This window comes from Alligator mississippiensis, chromosome 4 (genome assembly GCF_030867095.1).
Source record: "Alligator mississippiensis isolate rAllMis1 chromosome 4, rAllMis1, whole genome shotgun sequence".
Taxonomy (NCBI): Eukaryota; Metazoa; Chordata; order Crocodylia; family Alligatoridae; genus Alligator; species Alligator mississippiensis.
The window spans coordinates 160,824,039-160,840,635 of NC_081827.1; the positions used below are offsets into that span (position 1 = coordinate 160,824,039).

Here is a 16,597-nt window from a genome sequence, read left to right on the forward strand (position 1 = left end):
CTGCCTGCCAGAGCCCAAGCAGCCCTTGGTGTTTTGTAAGTCTCATAAGAATTTCATCACGTTCAGACTGGTGCTTTGTTTTCGTAAAAAGAAACCCCCCAAAAACACCATGTTGCACTGTCTGCTTGCCTTGAAATTGGGTACTGATGCTGGAAAAGGCTGAGTGCTTTAGTTGAAGGCTTTAAGGCATCAGTCAGCTTACTGTCATCTTGTGTAAACTCTTTTTCAAACTGTCCTTCCTGACGGGAAGAAAACAGATTGATGCCTAGTCCCATCATTCTCCCTAGAAAGAGAGGGAGGAGGGGGATGACTGATCACATGCTGTTAAACTGAGGCCTGGAAGCAACTCCTTTTATAACAGAGCTTGCCAGCTATATGGAAAACTGAGCTGGGGCACAGGAAAGGAGTGGGAAGGACAAGGTGGCTGGAGGTAAGGGGAGATGGAGTCGTTCTGTGGTGGATCTACAGCCCTGAATACGTGCGTCTGACTCGAGGAGGGCTCCTGTGGATGAGTGTTACCTACTAGCTGTCAGTATGAGTGGTGCCTGCTGAGCCACAGCTGCTTACCTGTGAACAACAGCCCCTGTGTGCGGCAGTCGGTGGACAGCGGCGCTTGACCACCTGCTCCATGGATGAGGCAGCAGCTCTTGGGGCCTGGGTGAACGGAGCTTACCTGAGGTGGAGGAGGTTTGTCACCACCTGGAGCCAGGCAGGACCAGCAACAGTGCCCTGGGTCAAATAAACTGTCAAATGGAGGCTAGCTCGAAGCCCTGAGCCTGCCACCACTGATGCTGGGGGGATGGGAAAGCAGCTGGGTCTTTGCTGTGGCCACTCGAAGTCCCCAGCATAAACTGGGGGTCGGTGAGAGGGACACAGAGCTGGGGCTGGCTGAGGCTATAGCTGCTATTACAGTTTTACCTGCCCAACAGCCTGCCTGGCTGCGCTGCAAACCCCCGAGCGCAGATCCTGCTACGCCTGCCCCGGGGAGCTGGCTGAAGGGAGCCTCGCACAGGGCTGGATTTGCTGGTACGAGTCGTTTTCTCCTGGCGAAGCCTCCGGTGCCCTCCTCTGGGGCTGCCTGCCTCCGGCGGCGGATGCTGGAGCCGGTCCCCCGCCTCTGCGGCCTGCTCCTGTGCGCCCCTCCTCGCCCACCGCTGCCGAGCGGGGCTGACTGCTGCCCCCCCCCCCAGCTCTGAGCACCCCTGGGTGCCGCCGACGAGGAAATGGGGGGGGCAGACAGAGGGGGCACAACCCCTCCCCTCAGCTTTGGGGGGGGGGGCGCTCCCGTGCTTTGCGGTGCGGAGGGAGGGGCCCCGGCTCCGCATTGTGCGCGCTCGCCCCTCCCCCCGCACCTGGGCGGCTGCGCGGCCGGGGGGGGCGGGGCGGGGCGGCCGCGCGCGCCTGTCTCGGGCAGGAGCGCGCACACGAGCGGCGCAGCCTCCCGCCGAGCCGAGCCGAGCCGAGCAGAGGCGGCCGCGCTGAGGCTGGGGCTGGGGCTGGGGCTGGGGGAGGCGGCGCTGCGGCGAGGCGAGGCGAGGCGAGGCGCGGGCGCTGGGGAAGGGCCGCCCCCGGCCCGGCCCCGGCTGCAGAACCCTGGACAGAAGCGGGCGGCGGCGGAGGCGGCGGCGGGAGGCGGCGCCGCTGCGGCAGGAGGAGCGCGCAGTGCGGGCGGGAGCCGCGTCGCAGCGCCCCGCGGTAGGTGCGGGCCGGGGCCGGGTTGGGGTAGGAGGCCCGGGGCGGGGGAGCCGCAGCGCCGCGCCGCGCCCGGGCTGGTGCATTGGGCGGGGCGGGAGCGGCCGCGCTGACGGGAGCCACCGGCTCTTGTGTCCCCGCCGCAGGTGTGAGAGACGCGCCTGACTCGGACCCCCCGCCCCGGCCGGCGCCATGGGCACGGTGCTGTCGCTGTCGCCCAGCTACCGGAAGGCCACGCTGTTCGAGGATGGCGCGGCCACCACGGTGGGGCACTACACGGCCGTGCAGAACAGCAAGAACGCCAAGGACAAGAGCCTGAAGCGCCACTCCATCATCTCCGTGCTGCCCTGGAAGCGCATCGTGGCCGTGTCGGCAAAGAAGAAGAGCTCCAAGAAAGTGCAGCCCAACGGCAGCTACCAGCCCAACGTCACCCACCTCAACAACGAGAACCTGAAGAAGTCGCTGTCCTGCGCCAACCTCTCCACTTTCGCCCAGCCCCCGCCCGCGCCGCCACCTGCCCCCGCCGGCCAGATCTCCTGCTCCAAGAGCGCCCTCTCGTCTGCCAAGAAGGCGCCGCACCCCAGCGCCGCGCCCGCCGGCACCCCCAAGAGGGTCATCGTCCAGGCCTCCACCAGCGAGCTCCTGCGCTGCCTGGGCGAGTTCCTGTGCCGGCGGTGCTACCGCCTCAAGCACCTCTCGCCCACAGACCCCGTGCTGTGGCTGCGCAGCGTGGACAGGTCCCTGCTGCTCCAGGGCTGGCAGGACCAGGGCTTCATCACGCCGGCCAATGTGGTCTTTCTCTACATGCTCTGCCGCGATGTCATCTCCTCAGAAGTGGCCACTGACCACGAACTGCAGGCTGTCTTGCTGACCTGCCTGTACCTCTCCTACTCCTACATGGGGAACGAGATCTCCTACCCCCTCAAGCCCTTCCTGGTGGAGAGCTGTAAGGAGGCCTTTTGGGACCGTTGCCTCTCCATCATTAACCTCATGAGCCCCAAGATGCTGCAGATCAATGCGGACCCGCACTACTTCACCCAGGTGTTCGCCGACTTGAAGAACGAGTGCAGCCAGGAGGAGAAGGGCCGGCTGCTCATCGGGCTGGACCGGTGAACACCCGCCACCCAGGGACTGAGGGAACAATACATTTTTGTTTTTGTTTATGGGACACAAATCAGGGTTGTGCAGACACTGGACGGGTCAGCGGGGCTGCCAGGGACCCCGTGGGCAGCAGCACTGACCCTCAGATACTTAGGCTGATGGGGCTTTGGTCACCAGGAAGCTTTACAGACCCAGGGGATGTTTTTTTATGATGCTCTAGTGGCCAAGATCCATTTGGTTTCTGCAGCCGCATGGGACATGCCTTGCTACCTCCACTTACTGTATTTGATGCTGGCTAAGCCTGGGGAGGACCTAAGTGGAGCGAGTGCAGAGCAGTGGGAGACCTTGTGGTTGGTGCCGGCTTTGCTGAGACAATACACGTAGGGATTATCCGCACTGTAATTCTATACAGTTGTAAGCCAGAGGCTTGGACCAGTGACTGGCAGGAAATCGTGGCATGTACGTTCCTAATGGGAATGGCAGTGGGTGAACAGGGCAATCCAATGGATTCTTGAACATTTGGTTTTTCCCAGTGGGCTCCAGTATTTTGAAGCTGGCTGGTGTTCAAAGCTGCACGCAGTGGGGAAAAAACTACAGTGACCTTAAAAAAAAAAAAAAAAAAAAAAAAAAAATCGGCGTCAGTCTCCCAAACGGACTTTCTTGCATGTAACATGTAGTTAGTGGCCAGCGGCGGAGCAGGTGACGAGCTGGGATTGTCAGCACCTTTGGCCCCACCCTGGGGTTTTACCCTTTTAATGCTCAAAATTCCCAGATTAGAGAAACAGAACTCCCGATGTTAAGCAGGAAGAAGGGTTTCTCATGCAGGCTTGGAAGCGTCGTTCCTCGTCCACGAGGCAGCTGAACATCCTAGGCGAGTTCGCAGTGCCCTCAAGCTCCTTGCTGAAGTACCCCAGCAGTGAGGTAGCCAAGCTGGGGTTGAAGGGAGACAGCTCCTGGAGATTGTTTTGTTCTGGTGAACCATTTTACGCTGATCAGTACAATGACTGTCTGCAGCCTAACCTGGTCCAGTTGAAATATGGTGGGTATTCTTCTGTTCATGTAGAAGTAGGGTCTGTATTGATGTCGGCTTTACTAGAGGTTTAATGGCACTATCAGTTGCTTTCCGTCGTCTGACTGGCCAGCCTTTGTGGAATTTGTCATGTTTAGCATTCTAACCTGGCACCTGCTGTCACAGCCAACCTCTGATGCTCAAGCAAGTTATACATCATGTTTCTTTAAACAAAAAAAGGGAGGTTGTTAACATCCTTCAAAAGGAAAGGCTTACAATCAAATGGCCCATAGGGGACCAGGGCTTGTAGGCTAAACATGAAATATTAATGCACCCTTGATTGGCTTTGAATCTTGTTAATTTCACTTACCCTTAAGTGTCATTTAAGAGACCAACTTTCCTGGTTCGAGATACAAATGCACTTCAAGTACTGCTGAAAAGGGAATTCATTTTATGGGCTAAAGATTGTAGGTAAGCTTATCCACTGGCTTTAATAGCTTCTTGAGAAGCCAGAGGTGGAGAAGAACCAAGTCTAGATTTTTGTAGCATTAATATATCTGCACACAAAGACCAGTTAGAAAACCTCTTAAGGCTTCTTCGAATCCAACACTCTAGGCTTAAGGATGCTGGCATTCTGGCAGGGGAGGGGGGTGGGGGGTTGGGCTTTATATTTAACAGTGTTAGAGTAGATTGCTGCTCATTTGAGCAGTAAGCACTATTTAAAATGTAAAGGAACAGAAAGCTGTGAAATTCAAGGTCTAGGCTTAAGGGGTTTGAAGCAGAAAGGAACCAGTTTTGTAATATCCAAGACTGCTGGATTTACAAATGTAGGGAGAGCCTGCATTGCCTCTGAGGCTAGGCCCAAATCTGAGCCATTAACACACACTGACCATAAGCTAACCCTTCCTCAGACACAGAGCTGGAAAGGCACTTTGCAGCCAGTTGGCTAGCAAATGTACGAGGGGGAGATCAAGTCTCCTGTGGTCTTTGTAGATGGCCTCCTCAGCTTCCTCCGTTGCACATTTGCTGTTCTAAAAGGACAGCATCATCTGGCAAGTGGTTGGGAAACTCAACTTGCTGCCAACGCAGGCTGAACACATTAGGTCCTACTTGCTTTGAGGACAGACCAGATTCTAGCTGTGTGTCTGGGAGAGCCATTTCTCTCTTCTCTATCTCCTTTATTTATTTATTGTTTTTTAAAGACAAGTTTCACGAGAGGTTCGGTTTAAGAGAAGTAAGTGCTCCTGTATCATTACATCAACGTGAAATGTATTGTTCCCATTGTGCACTGATCATAAGTATTGTGTAAAGGATCAACTGATATACTTGAGTGTGCAAGCAATGAAAGAAATTTACATGCTGCTATATGAATACTTTTAGAACAAAAATACTAACCTACAAAAAAACCCTTCTTTATTCTTTCATCGTTGCTTTTACAGTGGTATCGTGCATGCAAACAGAAGCATTTTGTGTCTTCAAAAAACAAACAAAAACTTACAACAAATGGCTGTAAAAATTACACCCATGCACAACACACACACACACACACACGCGCGCACACACAAATAGTTCAGTCTTTGAGTTAGCATTTTCTTAACAGGCCTGGGGACTGGTAAGTTCTTACTGTGCACAGTTCTTAGTTTAGTTCTGTTCCAGTTGTTAAGATTGCAAATGAAAAAAATAATGTGCCATTTTTTTCACTTGAAATTCTTCATAGCTGTACATTTGAAACTGCTAATTATACATGTATATGTATGTTTTTTTTAGTGCAATCTCTTCTGTAGATCTTTGTTGACCAAACTGGTGGGTATTGTTACTTATTAATTTATATTTGTCTCATTTTGTATGTATGTGTATAGTGTGTTTGTAAGTATGTGTGGTTTATAATCTGACAGACTGTGTCATGGAGCTCAGTGTGCCTGTAATTTAATCCCTTCCCCTTATTTTTATTTATTTTTGTACTGTGTTGATTAAATAAAATGCACTGACCATCCATTACATGGAAGCCTTTTGTAGCCGACTCCTTTATGCAACAACCCGTGTGTAAGACACCTTTCATGAATGATGCATGGCCTTGGAGAAATAATTGGATTTGCCTAGATGAAAGAGGGCTTAGTACATTAGCTGTGCTAGTGTTTTAATCATGTTAAAGTCCCCAAGTTCACCATTTTGCCCTGGACTTTCACACAATGTGCTGTGAAGTCAACAATCTGGAGAGTTTCCTTCAAAAGAGTGAATTAGCATGACAGGCAGATGAGAGGTGCAGCCTTCCTGACTGGACTGTCAAAAGCCAGGCAAGGACGCCTCTCTCACTGGTGCATGTGCATCTGGGCAGTAAACAAGGGTAAAGAATAAGTTAGTGTCACAAGAGTGGGGAGGAGGAGGCGCTGAATCATAAGGGAAGTGCGTCTTGCTTTGCTGCCTGTCCTCCTGCAGATGTACTTTGGTCTCTAGTCTCCAAGGGCCAGTGTTTCCACAAAACTGTAGGTCAGTCTGTCTTGGAGACTCAGGGATGGGCAACAAAATTCAGACATAAACCTTTACTTTTTATTGAAGTAACTTGAAAGTCCTTGTGGTAAAACCAATGCTCATCTCCAGGGTGACTACTATCATTCCCCATAAAGAAAAAAGGAGACCAACAGTACCAGGGTGCAACTAATAGTCCTTTAATTACAGTGAATTATGTAAACAAAAACCCAATATCATTATAGTAGGGCTTTTCTTTTATACATTACAATATCAACTAAAAATGGTTCATTGCATTTTTGCCCCAGGCTCAAAAAAAATCAAAATACAATTTAGAAATAGTTAATTTATGGGAGAAATCAGGAATATATATATATATATATATAAACCAGAGTAGGAGCAAATAATGTATTTCATTTAATAAAGACAAATACTTCATCACATACAATATCGCCACCTTGTTGCATTAGACATTCCCTAAACACAAGTTTATTGCTGTCCATGATTCAGTACAACTGTTTCATTGGAGGGATAGTGTATGAAAGTGCTAATTAAAAACTCAAGCCACTAACTTGGCTACTACATTAGAGAGACTGGAGGCACTTGGGCAGTTGCATAAAAATAAAAAGCAAGAAGTGCAAATAGAAAAAGGCACAGCAGTGGGGAGGACACTTTCTACTGCTTCAGAAGGATTATTACAAATAAAACCTTCCCTTCTAGCACAAGTTATAAAAATGCCTTGAGAATCGGCATTTCTCCTCCTACTGAGGAGCAGCAGAAGCTGGGGAGAAAGTGGAACAAGAGGTAAAGGACCCTTTGTTGGTGCCCTATCTGCATGTGTACACTTGGCACGTGCAGGAGCTATTGCTTGACTGGGTAGTTGCTTCCACTCTCCTTGCTGTTCCAGTGGTGTGCAGTGCTGGTAAAGCAGTCACAGAGGGCTCTCACTGGCATTGGCTGACATCCATTATGACCTGTTCCCCAAGGGCCAGGGAAGACTAGAAAAGGCCACACAGTCCTGGAGGGCAGGATTCCTCTTTGTTGCCAGCATAAACAGGAGAGCGAGTGGGTGGGTGCCATGCTGGGATGTGGGCACTGGGAGCTCCCTCCCTGGCCCCTGCTCCTCATGCACAACAGGCTACTCTCAAGGCACGTGGTAGGTTCTGGCTAGAAGCCAAGCACGGCACTCGTGTAATGTGCAGCAGGGGAAGAACAGAGCAGCCCACTGCACAGGAAGGGCTTTGCCACAGGGACTCCCTGGCAAACAAGCCAGGGGAGATTAAGCTTGTCCCAATTAAACGCAGCTCTGTAGCTTCTCTACTCAAGATACTAATTAACTTCAAGAATCTCCCTGGCAGCAACTGGACATGAATACTGTTATGACCACCTCCCCCTCCCTCCCCCTTTGTCTAAGGATTGGTTTTGTGAGGCCCTGTACTCACTGTGGAGCTGGTTTGTCAGGATGCCCTCGAACAGGAGGAGAAATGCCTCTTTAGGGCACTTTTTGGCTGCTAAAATGAACAGATCTAAACTAGAAAATGCATCCTGTTGTAGACCAACACTGAGGCTGGGGACTCAAAGTCCCTGAGACAGGCTCATTGGTACAGGTGACCAGGCAGGGCTTGCGTAGCAAAGGACTGGAAATCCTGACCTGACCAGCAGTGCCAGAATTTAGCATATAAATCTTCATAGCCCCATGACGACATATTGCCTCCCCCATTAAAATACCACAGAAGCAGCCTGATATAAAATCTGCTGACACAACATCAAAAGCTCTTGTTAATAATTCCGGCACAGAGGAAATGGGAGAGGTGGTTAAGAGTGCATCTTATTAAAACCAGCACCCGACAACCCACACAGAGTACCAATTACAAGGTTACGTGGGCCAGATGGATGCAGACTATGCATTGTCAACTAAACTTGATGCTAACAGAAAGGCCACAGAGATACAGAGTGGCCTCCCAGGTCTTGTGCCAATAACATCCAATATGTGCACATCAAGGAAGACCCAGAGAAAGGTCTGCAAGCAGAACAGTCTGTGCATTTAAAACAGGCGTGTGCTATCGCCCATTTCCTTCTTTCTATGCTTGGACAGAATTGCCCAGAGTTAGTGACTACATAGTGCAAAGCTGGGGAGCCCAAGGCTGCTGTATCCTCAGACCCAACAGCCCCCCAACTCCCATCTCCAGCTGGATACAGCAGGTGGCCTTTGCACAGGTCTGGGAAGGAACCCCCTCCTTACCCCACCTGTGCAGAGATCCTGGCCAGCATCCTCCTCAAGCCTCATTGAACCATGTTGCTGGGACTATGGTCACCCGCATGGGTCAGGTCAGAATTCTGGGGGAGGCACTGGATCAGACTGGGATCCCCTGGGATCCCAGGTCATATCAACTGACCAGGGAAGGCAACAGCTATGCTCTTTATAGCCAATGCTGCTTAAAACTCTCTGCGTTGTGAATTTCACCCCCGCATCCCCCCTTACACTGCTGGGGTAATTTTCTCCCACCAAACCCTCTCCTCACAGGCTAATGGACTTCTTGTAGGAAAGCAGCAAATTTATTTTGTTTAGAGATGCATTTACATGTACCCTTGGAATCACATGAGCCTGGGAGGGAGAGGGTGGGAGGAATCAGGGGTCTGTGCCTTCCTTTAGGAAACCCAGCCCTTCTTTCACTAACCATGTCTCCCCTCTTATGACAATTTGGTCTTTCAGATTTAAACTATTACAGCCGGGCTTCCTCCCTGAGCCCCCATCTTTGGTTCCTCCAATGGTGGCTACGTGATATTGCAGAATGGAGATGCAGAGATAGAGAACACAGGAGAGGGTCAGGACAGTGGGATTGGGAGGGGAAGCAAAGGGGAGAAACAACTCCTGATGAATGCTTTCTTCTAACAGCAGCTCAGAAGCAGTTTCCCGGTGTCCAAGTCTATTTTCTAAGCTGGATGCATCTGCATGGCTATTTTCAGCCCTGGTCAGATATGGTAAAGAGAAACCTCTCCTGAATTTGGGCTAGGTATAATACTAGCTTTAGGGATCTGTTCAGGTGCACAGCTGCAAATCACAGCTGAGTATCTCCCAGTTAATCTCCTTGAAAAGTTCAAGTCATACAGAGGGCAATTTAAATCTGGTCTGTCTCCTTTCCTTTCCTCTGCTCTCTCAAAGGCTCTCTGCTTTAGTGGAGGTGATGCTAATTCCCTGGCACACAGAGGATGAAACCTGAACGATTCTTGGTGAAGTCTGGCTGTGATTGGTTGATCTTGGTTTCCACAGAGACGGTGCATTTCCTACCATGCAGGCTACACTGGACCGGGTTGGTAACATTGACTTGCAGACTGCGTTTCTCACTGCAGGGCGAAAGAAAAACAAAAGGGTTAGGAAATGCAGCTAGACTGGCTGGATTACCTGCTGGAGAGCCTTTGCAGGATGGGTTATGTAGTTACATAGTTAGCAGGACATTCTGCTCAACCCTGCTTTATCTCCTCTGTCAGTGTCCAGTCCAGACTCATATAGATCAGCTCACAGCAGCTTTGGAAAATGACAAGCTACAGACACTTCCATTTCATTTGAATTTATCAAGGTAGAGAAAGGCCTAATTTTGCAAACACAGCAGAGAACTGAGAGCCAGGCACTCCATGGAGCTAATCCCAGACGACATCAGCTCTCTCTGGGATCTCTGCTTCCTTCTGCCAGTTCCGTTTTTAAAGAAACCACCCCCTCCAATGACACACTTTTCCCCTGGTCACTTGTCTCCATGAAGAGCACCAGGGTGTCAGTTTTAAAATACACATAGAGAAAAAGGAAGAGATCTTGGAAAACAGCCTGCAAAGAACATCAAAAAGATCATCGAACACATCATGCTTATGCAAGGTCTACAAAAAGAAGAGTTCATCTCAGTCCAGTTCATAGTGGAGAAGATGCCTCATCACCCACTAGCACTATCAGTCTCATTCATCAGATGACTTACAGGCCAAAAATGAGCCACTGACACAGGAATAATATGAGCTGGTGAAGCCAATAGACAGGGACTCAACAGCAGAGGTGTAGCTAGCTATTTCTAGATACAGAGCATGTGGTGGGCAGACCATGTGGTGGGAAGGGGCCTGTGCTGAGCACAGGGGAACAGGAGTAAGAAGTGGGCGGGCAGCATCTTACCTGCTAAGGCATGGATTCACCAAGGGGCTGAAGGCTCAGAAGCGAGGTGATGTCTTCTTCAGGTGAAGTCTCCCCTGTGGGAGATGCTGCTGCAATAGCTATGAGGTTAATCCTCTTGCAGCTGCCACCAAATTGTTTATGAAACGACACCATACAAGCCTCTATACGGCAAGCACAACCCCCTGCCACCACTGGGATGCCCCCACTAGTCAGCTCCTGGGGCTCATGCCCAGATCACCTATCTCTACTTACACTACCACTCAAGAGACTGGGTTTGATTCCCAATTCTGCCACCAAGGGGCTTGAGGACCGTGGCAAGTCCCTTTCCCATTTGTAACATGGGGATGATGATGCTGACCTTTTTTGTATAGTGTTTTGAGATCTTTAGTTAGAAAGTATTATATGAAAGAGGTGGGGATTGTGAATCTTTTCACCCCTCCACAACCCACAATATAAATGCGGGGGCACTGCCTTCTTCCCCAAAGCCTGGAGGCCGGCCAGACCCGCAGACCCTGGTTCTAGACCGGGGCCCAAACTGTTCCCATCTTGGAACTTTCTGACAGGGCTTAACCCAAAAGGTGCGATGCAGCTTCTAACTAGAAGTGCCCATCATCACAAGACTGAGGAGACAGGCATTAAAAACTCTCAACTCAGCATTGACAATAAAGACCATTCAAGGTAGAATGCGAAGCTCAATAATAGTCTGAAGCAAACAATCCTCCAACCTGACAAACTGCTGAGCATGGAGAGTAAGAGATGGAAAATTCATAGGTAAAACCTAACTTTCCCCTTTCCTGTCTCCCTCTGGCTGTCTGAACCATGGGACAGACACAGCAAAATCTATTTCTTGGAAAGCAGGAGAAGGATTCCAACTACATCCCAAAGGGAGAAACTCTGCTGGTTGTTGACCTAGCCTCTGGGAGAAGGATGTTGTAGAGGAGGAAGAGTTATTAATTCTGCAGAGCTTTCTAAAAGCATGAACTGAGACCTACATTGCTGCTTTTTGGATGTCACAGAAGAGTTTGCTTCCTCACTGAACGGATTATGGCATTTAGTGCATCTGCTCTGGAGGCTTCTGTATTCATCAGTGCCTGCATTCATCCATATTGCTGGGCAAGACCTGGGTGAAGCTCTGTTCATCAGCACGACGTACAATAAATAGCTGTGGATTGCCTCTAGAGTTTTATCTACTGCGTCTATAATCTACCCCATGCCATTCCAATCCTCCACAATGCTTCAAATTATGGTTGAAAGAGAGCAAAGATACTTCTGACCCCTGGAATCCCATATTTACATCTGTAAGAAAGGTCTGAGTTGTGGTTTTGGAGAAATCAGAGAGACGTAAGGCTGGAAGGAACCTTCAGAGGTCATTTAGTCCAATCCCCTACTTGAGGCAGGATCATCCCTAACCAAACCATCCTATAACCTAACGTCTTAGTAAAACTACCATCAACTCTTGACACAACACATGACATAACACCGTAACCTGACACAGGTAACGCTGGGGGACCACAGCAGCCAACTTCCTGTTTCAGTAAAAGCTCAAGAGATCCCTGGTAGAGGGCCATGCCCCGCCACTCCACAGAGGAAGGCAACAAACCATCCATACCACAGTCCATACCAATGGCAAAGAAATGATGCAGAGTTACAGTTCAATGGGCTGTGCTCCCCACTGCAATACCCTCCATGCAACTGCAAGGAGACACAATTCAAAAGCAAGTGAGATATGTTATTGGTTCAAAGACTTAGCCACAGCCTGAGAGGACCACATTTAAACACCGTTTTAAGAACTTGTAGATTAAACAGCATGTGGGTTTTCAGGGATCATACCTGATGGTACTAAACAGAAGTTTTCTTCGAGTTTACAGACACAGACACTAGTAATGGCTACCTCTCATCTCTTCAGTACTTTGAGCTTGAGGCCCAGAGTCAGAACAACCTGACAGGACTTTAATCCCTTTCTCACCTTGGCTGCCTTGGCCCATTTCACCAAAACCAGAACTTTGTCCTGGTAGCTTTAGATTTGCTGCTAATTCTGTGACAAACTGTATCTCCAGGGATATTCCTCCAGGTAGCCCAGGGGCCTCAGTTCCCTCTTTCCCGCTCCTCCCTCCTCCCCACTCTCTTTGCATTGTCAGTTCTGGGTCTGATGATGGGATCAGGCCCTGGCTCAGACCCCCGCTTCCAGGCCATTTGTTAGAAGGGCTCCAGCTGCTTTGTAACTAGATCTGAGAATTACGGCCTACGGGGCAATTGGGTTCCCCAGGATCTTCTCCAGTGCAGAACAAAAGGAAGGGTGCACAGAAACCTCAATGGTCACACTTGGGATACAGCGCTGACAGCTTCTGTTCTTAGGACTTTTTCTGAAGAACTGTTGCTCCTAGCTGCTGACGGTGTGGTCAGGCACAGCGTGAGGAAGCTGCTCTGAAGAATCTTGAAGGATCTCCCGTTCTAATCCAGTCTACTGACTGCTTTCCCTTTCCTGTTGTGTCAATGGCTTTGATGGAGCTTAAGATACTGCTCCATCCCTGTCAAAAGAGTCGCTTCTTTGGGAAGCATGGATGGTCTTGACCCCCGTGGTGGCAGGTACATGCCATAACTGCAGTGCTGTCAGCATCGACTCGGATGCTAATGACAGATGGCTTGGTGGAAGCAGAGAAGAGCTGGCTTGGTGGAACACCCTTCCAGCCAAGGTATACATTTTCTCCTTCTCTAACCAGTTGTGTCGTCCATTTGGGAGTTTGCTTCCAGCTTTGGAGATCTGTGCCTGCACTGATAGCTAATCTCTCTGGTTCTGACAAGGGAAAAAAGCCACCAGGGAGCTGCAAACCAGGTTTGTAATACTGATCTGTGTAATCTGGTTGGATGAAATTTCCTCCAGCTGAGAAAGAGGAAACTCTTGAAGGGGCATCATGACAGTGGTCCCATTCCCAGAAGCCCAGCTGAAGCTTGAAAGTAGGATTTCTAAAGAATCAAAGCTTTTCTGTTACCTGTCCTCTGAAACAAAGGACCATGTCCTGACTGATGCCTAGGGTCACTAGCAATAGGAAGGCACTGAAATGACAGAGGGTGACTCTTCTAGGGACAGATCCAGAGGGGGGATGGCACAGTTTCACTCCCCTTTTGGATTGGACTGCTCCTTTGGAGCCTCCAGGGACTTTTTAAAGTTCCCAAAGCAGGTGAAAATACTCTTTCCCTTCCCCTTCCTGATTAAAGAAAATGCCCTATGTGGACTTGGCATGAATGTGCAGAAGCTGGAGGGATGCTTGCAATAATTTAGATGTCATCTGAAAGGGGGAAATGGGACCTGGCCCCAAGACATCCATTGAATCAAAAGAATCACAGCTTCTCTAAATCACTCTTCTGGTCCCAAGTTAGGAGAATTTCCCAATTGATTAGCAAGATTTAAAAAGCCTCCTCTGTATACAGAGCTTGAAAACAGTCAGGTCCATCTGTTTGCCTCCTGGCACTAGAGAGAATGGGCTCAGCTGACTGGGAGGGGGTGTGAAAATGAACTGCAGGCAAGCAGTGGGTGAGCTGCAGGGCACCTGCCTGGAAGCACTGTGCATCCCTTCTTCTAGTGGGAAAACCAACAAGCATATAAAAAAAGTTAATAGGGACACAAATGTCAAGTGACTCAGCTAACTGGTTGGGAATCCCCCCTTTCACCCATGGACACATGTGCCCAAACCTTGCCAGGCATGGTCAATAAAGAATTTACAATCCAACGATCCCTTCTGTGACAGGTCACTGCAAATGTATTCTTTCAGGCTGAGATCTGTAAGGCCAGAAGGGATCATTGCGGTCATCAGGTCTGACCTCCTGCACATCACAGGCAAGACAGCTCTTCATTCAGGGGGTCCCACTTGACTCCTGGCACCTTTCACAATTGCATGAACTCCTTACATAAAGACTTCTTGGGCACAGAACTCAGGCTACTTCTTGCTCAAGTTGTCCCAATGGTTACTAACCCTCCTTTAACACACACGCATGTGTGCACCACCCCCTTCTCACATGTCTGCATCAAGTGTGCCTGGGTTCAGCTTCCAGCCATTAGATCTTGCTATAACATTTATAGAATCATAGAAAATGAAGGTTGGAAAGGACCTCAGGCAGTCAGCTAGTTCAACCCCCTGCCCAGAGCAGGACCATCCCCAACTACATTATTCCAGTCAGGGCTTTGTCAAGCCGGGCCTTAAAAATCTCAAGGGATAGAGATTCCACCACTTCTCTAGGTAACCTTTTCCAGTGCTTCACCACCCTCCTAGTGAGAAAGTTTATCTTAATATCCAACCTAAACTTCCCTTGCTGCAACTTGAGACAATTGCTGCCAAAATTATACTCCACTCTCAGGGTCCCTACCCCCTCAGTTCAACTTCTGGCAGTTGAAGGTTGCTATCAAATCCCCACTCAGTCTTTTCTTCTGCAGACTAAAATAAATTCAGTTCCTTCAGCCTCTCCTCCTAAGTCATGTGCTGCAGCCCCCTAACCATTTTTGTTGCTCTCTGTTGGGCTCTCCAACCTGTCCACATCCTTTCTGTAGTGGGGCCCCCAAAACCGGACACAGTTCTCCAGATGTGGCCTAACCAGTGCAGAACAGGGGGGAATAGTTACTTCCCCTGATTTGCTGGCAACACTCCTACTAATGAAGCCCAGTATGCCGTTAGCCTTCTTGGCAACAAGAACACACTACTGAATTATATCCAGCTTATTGTCCATTGTCACCCCCAGGTCCTTTTCTGCAGAGCTGCTGCTTAACCAGTCAGCCCTAGCCTGTACTGGTGCAAGGGATTGTTCCATCCTAAGTGCAGGACTTTGCTCTTGTCTTTGCCGAACCTCATGAGATTTCTTTTGGCCCAATCCTCCCATTTGTCTAGGTCACTCTGAATCCCAGCCCTACCCTCCAATGTATCTACTACTCCCCTCCAGCTTGGCGTCATCTGCAAACTTGCTGAGGGTGCACTCCATCCCATCTTCCAGATGGTTAATAAAGATATTGAACAAAACTAGCTCCAGGACCGACCCTTGGGGCACTCCACTTGCTACCAGCTGCCAACTAGACATTTAGCCATCGATCACCACTCGTTGAACCTGACAATCCAGCACTGTGTTCATCCCCATTCTCCTTTGCTTGCTAGATTGAGAGAGCTCTTTCTGGGATTTTTCACTGCTGTAGACTACTAGCCACCCTGCTGCCCAAGCCTCTGTGCAAAGAGGCTGCCCCTAGGACACATGCCAAAGCATTCTCCTATGAATCACCTGTATTACCAAGCACCCAGGCGGTAAACACGTAAATCACTTTTTAAAAAGATAGAGTGATTCAATTTTGGGGTAGTGGCAGGACAGCTGAAGGCACCATACAAAGCCCTCATGTTCTTCCAGGTATTTAATACTTATTTACTCTGGCCTTGGTGAGTTACAGATAAAATCCCTACTTAGTTTGCTATTTTTATCACGTCTTAACAGAACTAGCAGTATATATAGAAAAGCCTATCAGAGGTTCCAATCACATTCTTGTCACTGTATGCCTGGAAGGCAGATTTAACATGAAGCATTTGTAAAATGGATCAGTGCTAATGACTTCCCTTTCTCCTTTCCAATATCCCTCAAAGCAATAGGATGTGGATAGGCTACTGGTAGCTTCCCAGCTCCTTGGTCTCTAACTACACTGACCATCTTGTCACAGAGGTAAGCCACCATGTATAGGGCAGGGGCAATCTTTTTAGTCTGCCTCTCAGTGGGGAAAAAGAAGGGCTGACACCTGACTTGTGATCTATTCTCAGCCCTCCTGGGCTTCCTATGCGACTTCAGGCAAGAGGCTAGACTCTCTTGTGCCATCTATAAAATTAGGGTAATGTTACTTCTCTCAATCTATTTGCTTAGTAATTGTTTAGATAGTGCAGTGTTCTCCTTTACTGACAGATATTAGAAAAACACATTGCACTCAAGGGAAAGTATAAGCAGCTCATGCCTGGTGCAGTCCGATAGATTTTTCCCTCCATCCTAGGATGACATGGGCTGTTTTGCTCCTCCTAACAGCTCCCTGCTAAATAAGGGACCCACCATTTCCAACTAATCCCATACAAACGCTTCCACATCACTGCAACCTCATGCTCAAGGTCGTTTAATCTCAAATACTTTTGTTGGCATCAGATGAGGCTGCAGGCTTTCCGTGG

At 49.3% G+C, this 16,597-nt stretch overlaps 2 protein-coding genes across 2 annotated transcripts in view; one reads left to right on the forward strand and one right to left on the reverse strand.

Annotated features, from left to right (window-relative positions):
• The first annotated feature begins 1,423 nt into the window (after window positions 1–1,423).
• On the forward strand, window positions 1,424–5,807 carry CDK5R1 (cyclin dependent kinase 5 regulatory subunit 1). Its single transcript, XM_014596270.3, has 2 exons — window positions 1,424–1,695; window positions 1,839–5,807. The coding sequence occupies exon 2, from the start codon at window positions 1,885–1,887 to the stop codon at window positions 2,803–2,805; it is 921 nt and encodes a 306-aa protein (XP_014451756.1). The 5' UTR covers window positions 1,424–1,695; window positions 1,839–1,884; the 3' UTR covers window positions 2,806–5,807.
• Window positions 5,808–6,452: 645 nt separating this feature from the next.
• Window positions 6,453–16,597, reverse strand: part of MYO1D (myosin ID) — a 274,772-nt gene continuing 264,627 nt past the window's right edge. The window contains exon 22 of the mRNA XM_014596285.3: window positions 6,453–9,613. Within this exon, the coding sequence (XP_014451771.1) occupies window positions 9,457–9,613 (157 nt within the window). The 3' untranslated portion in view covers window positions 6,453–9,456. The remainder of the gene's footprint in view (window positions 9,614–16,597) is intronic.

What these genes read in the sequence shown, in the direction of transcription:
- CDK5R1 (XM_014596270.3), top strand. Translation starts at nt 1,885, where the DNA reads ATGGGCACGGTGCTGTCGCTGTCGCCCAGCTACCGGAAGGCCACGCTG.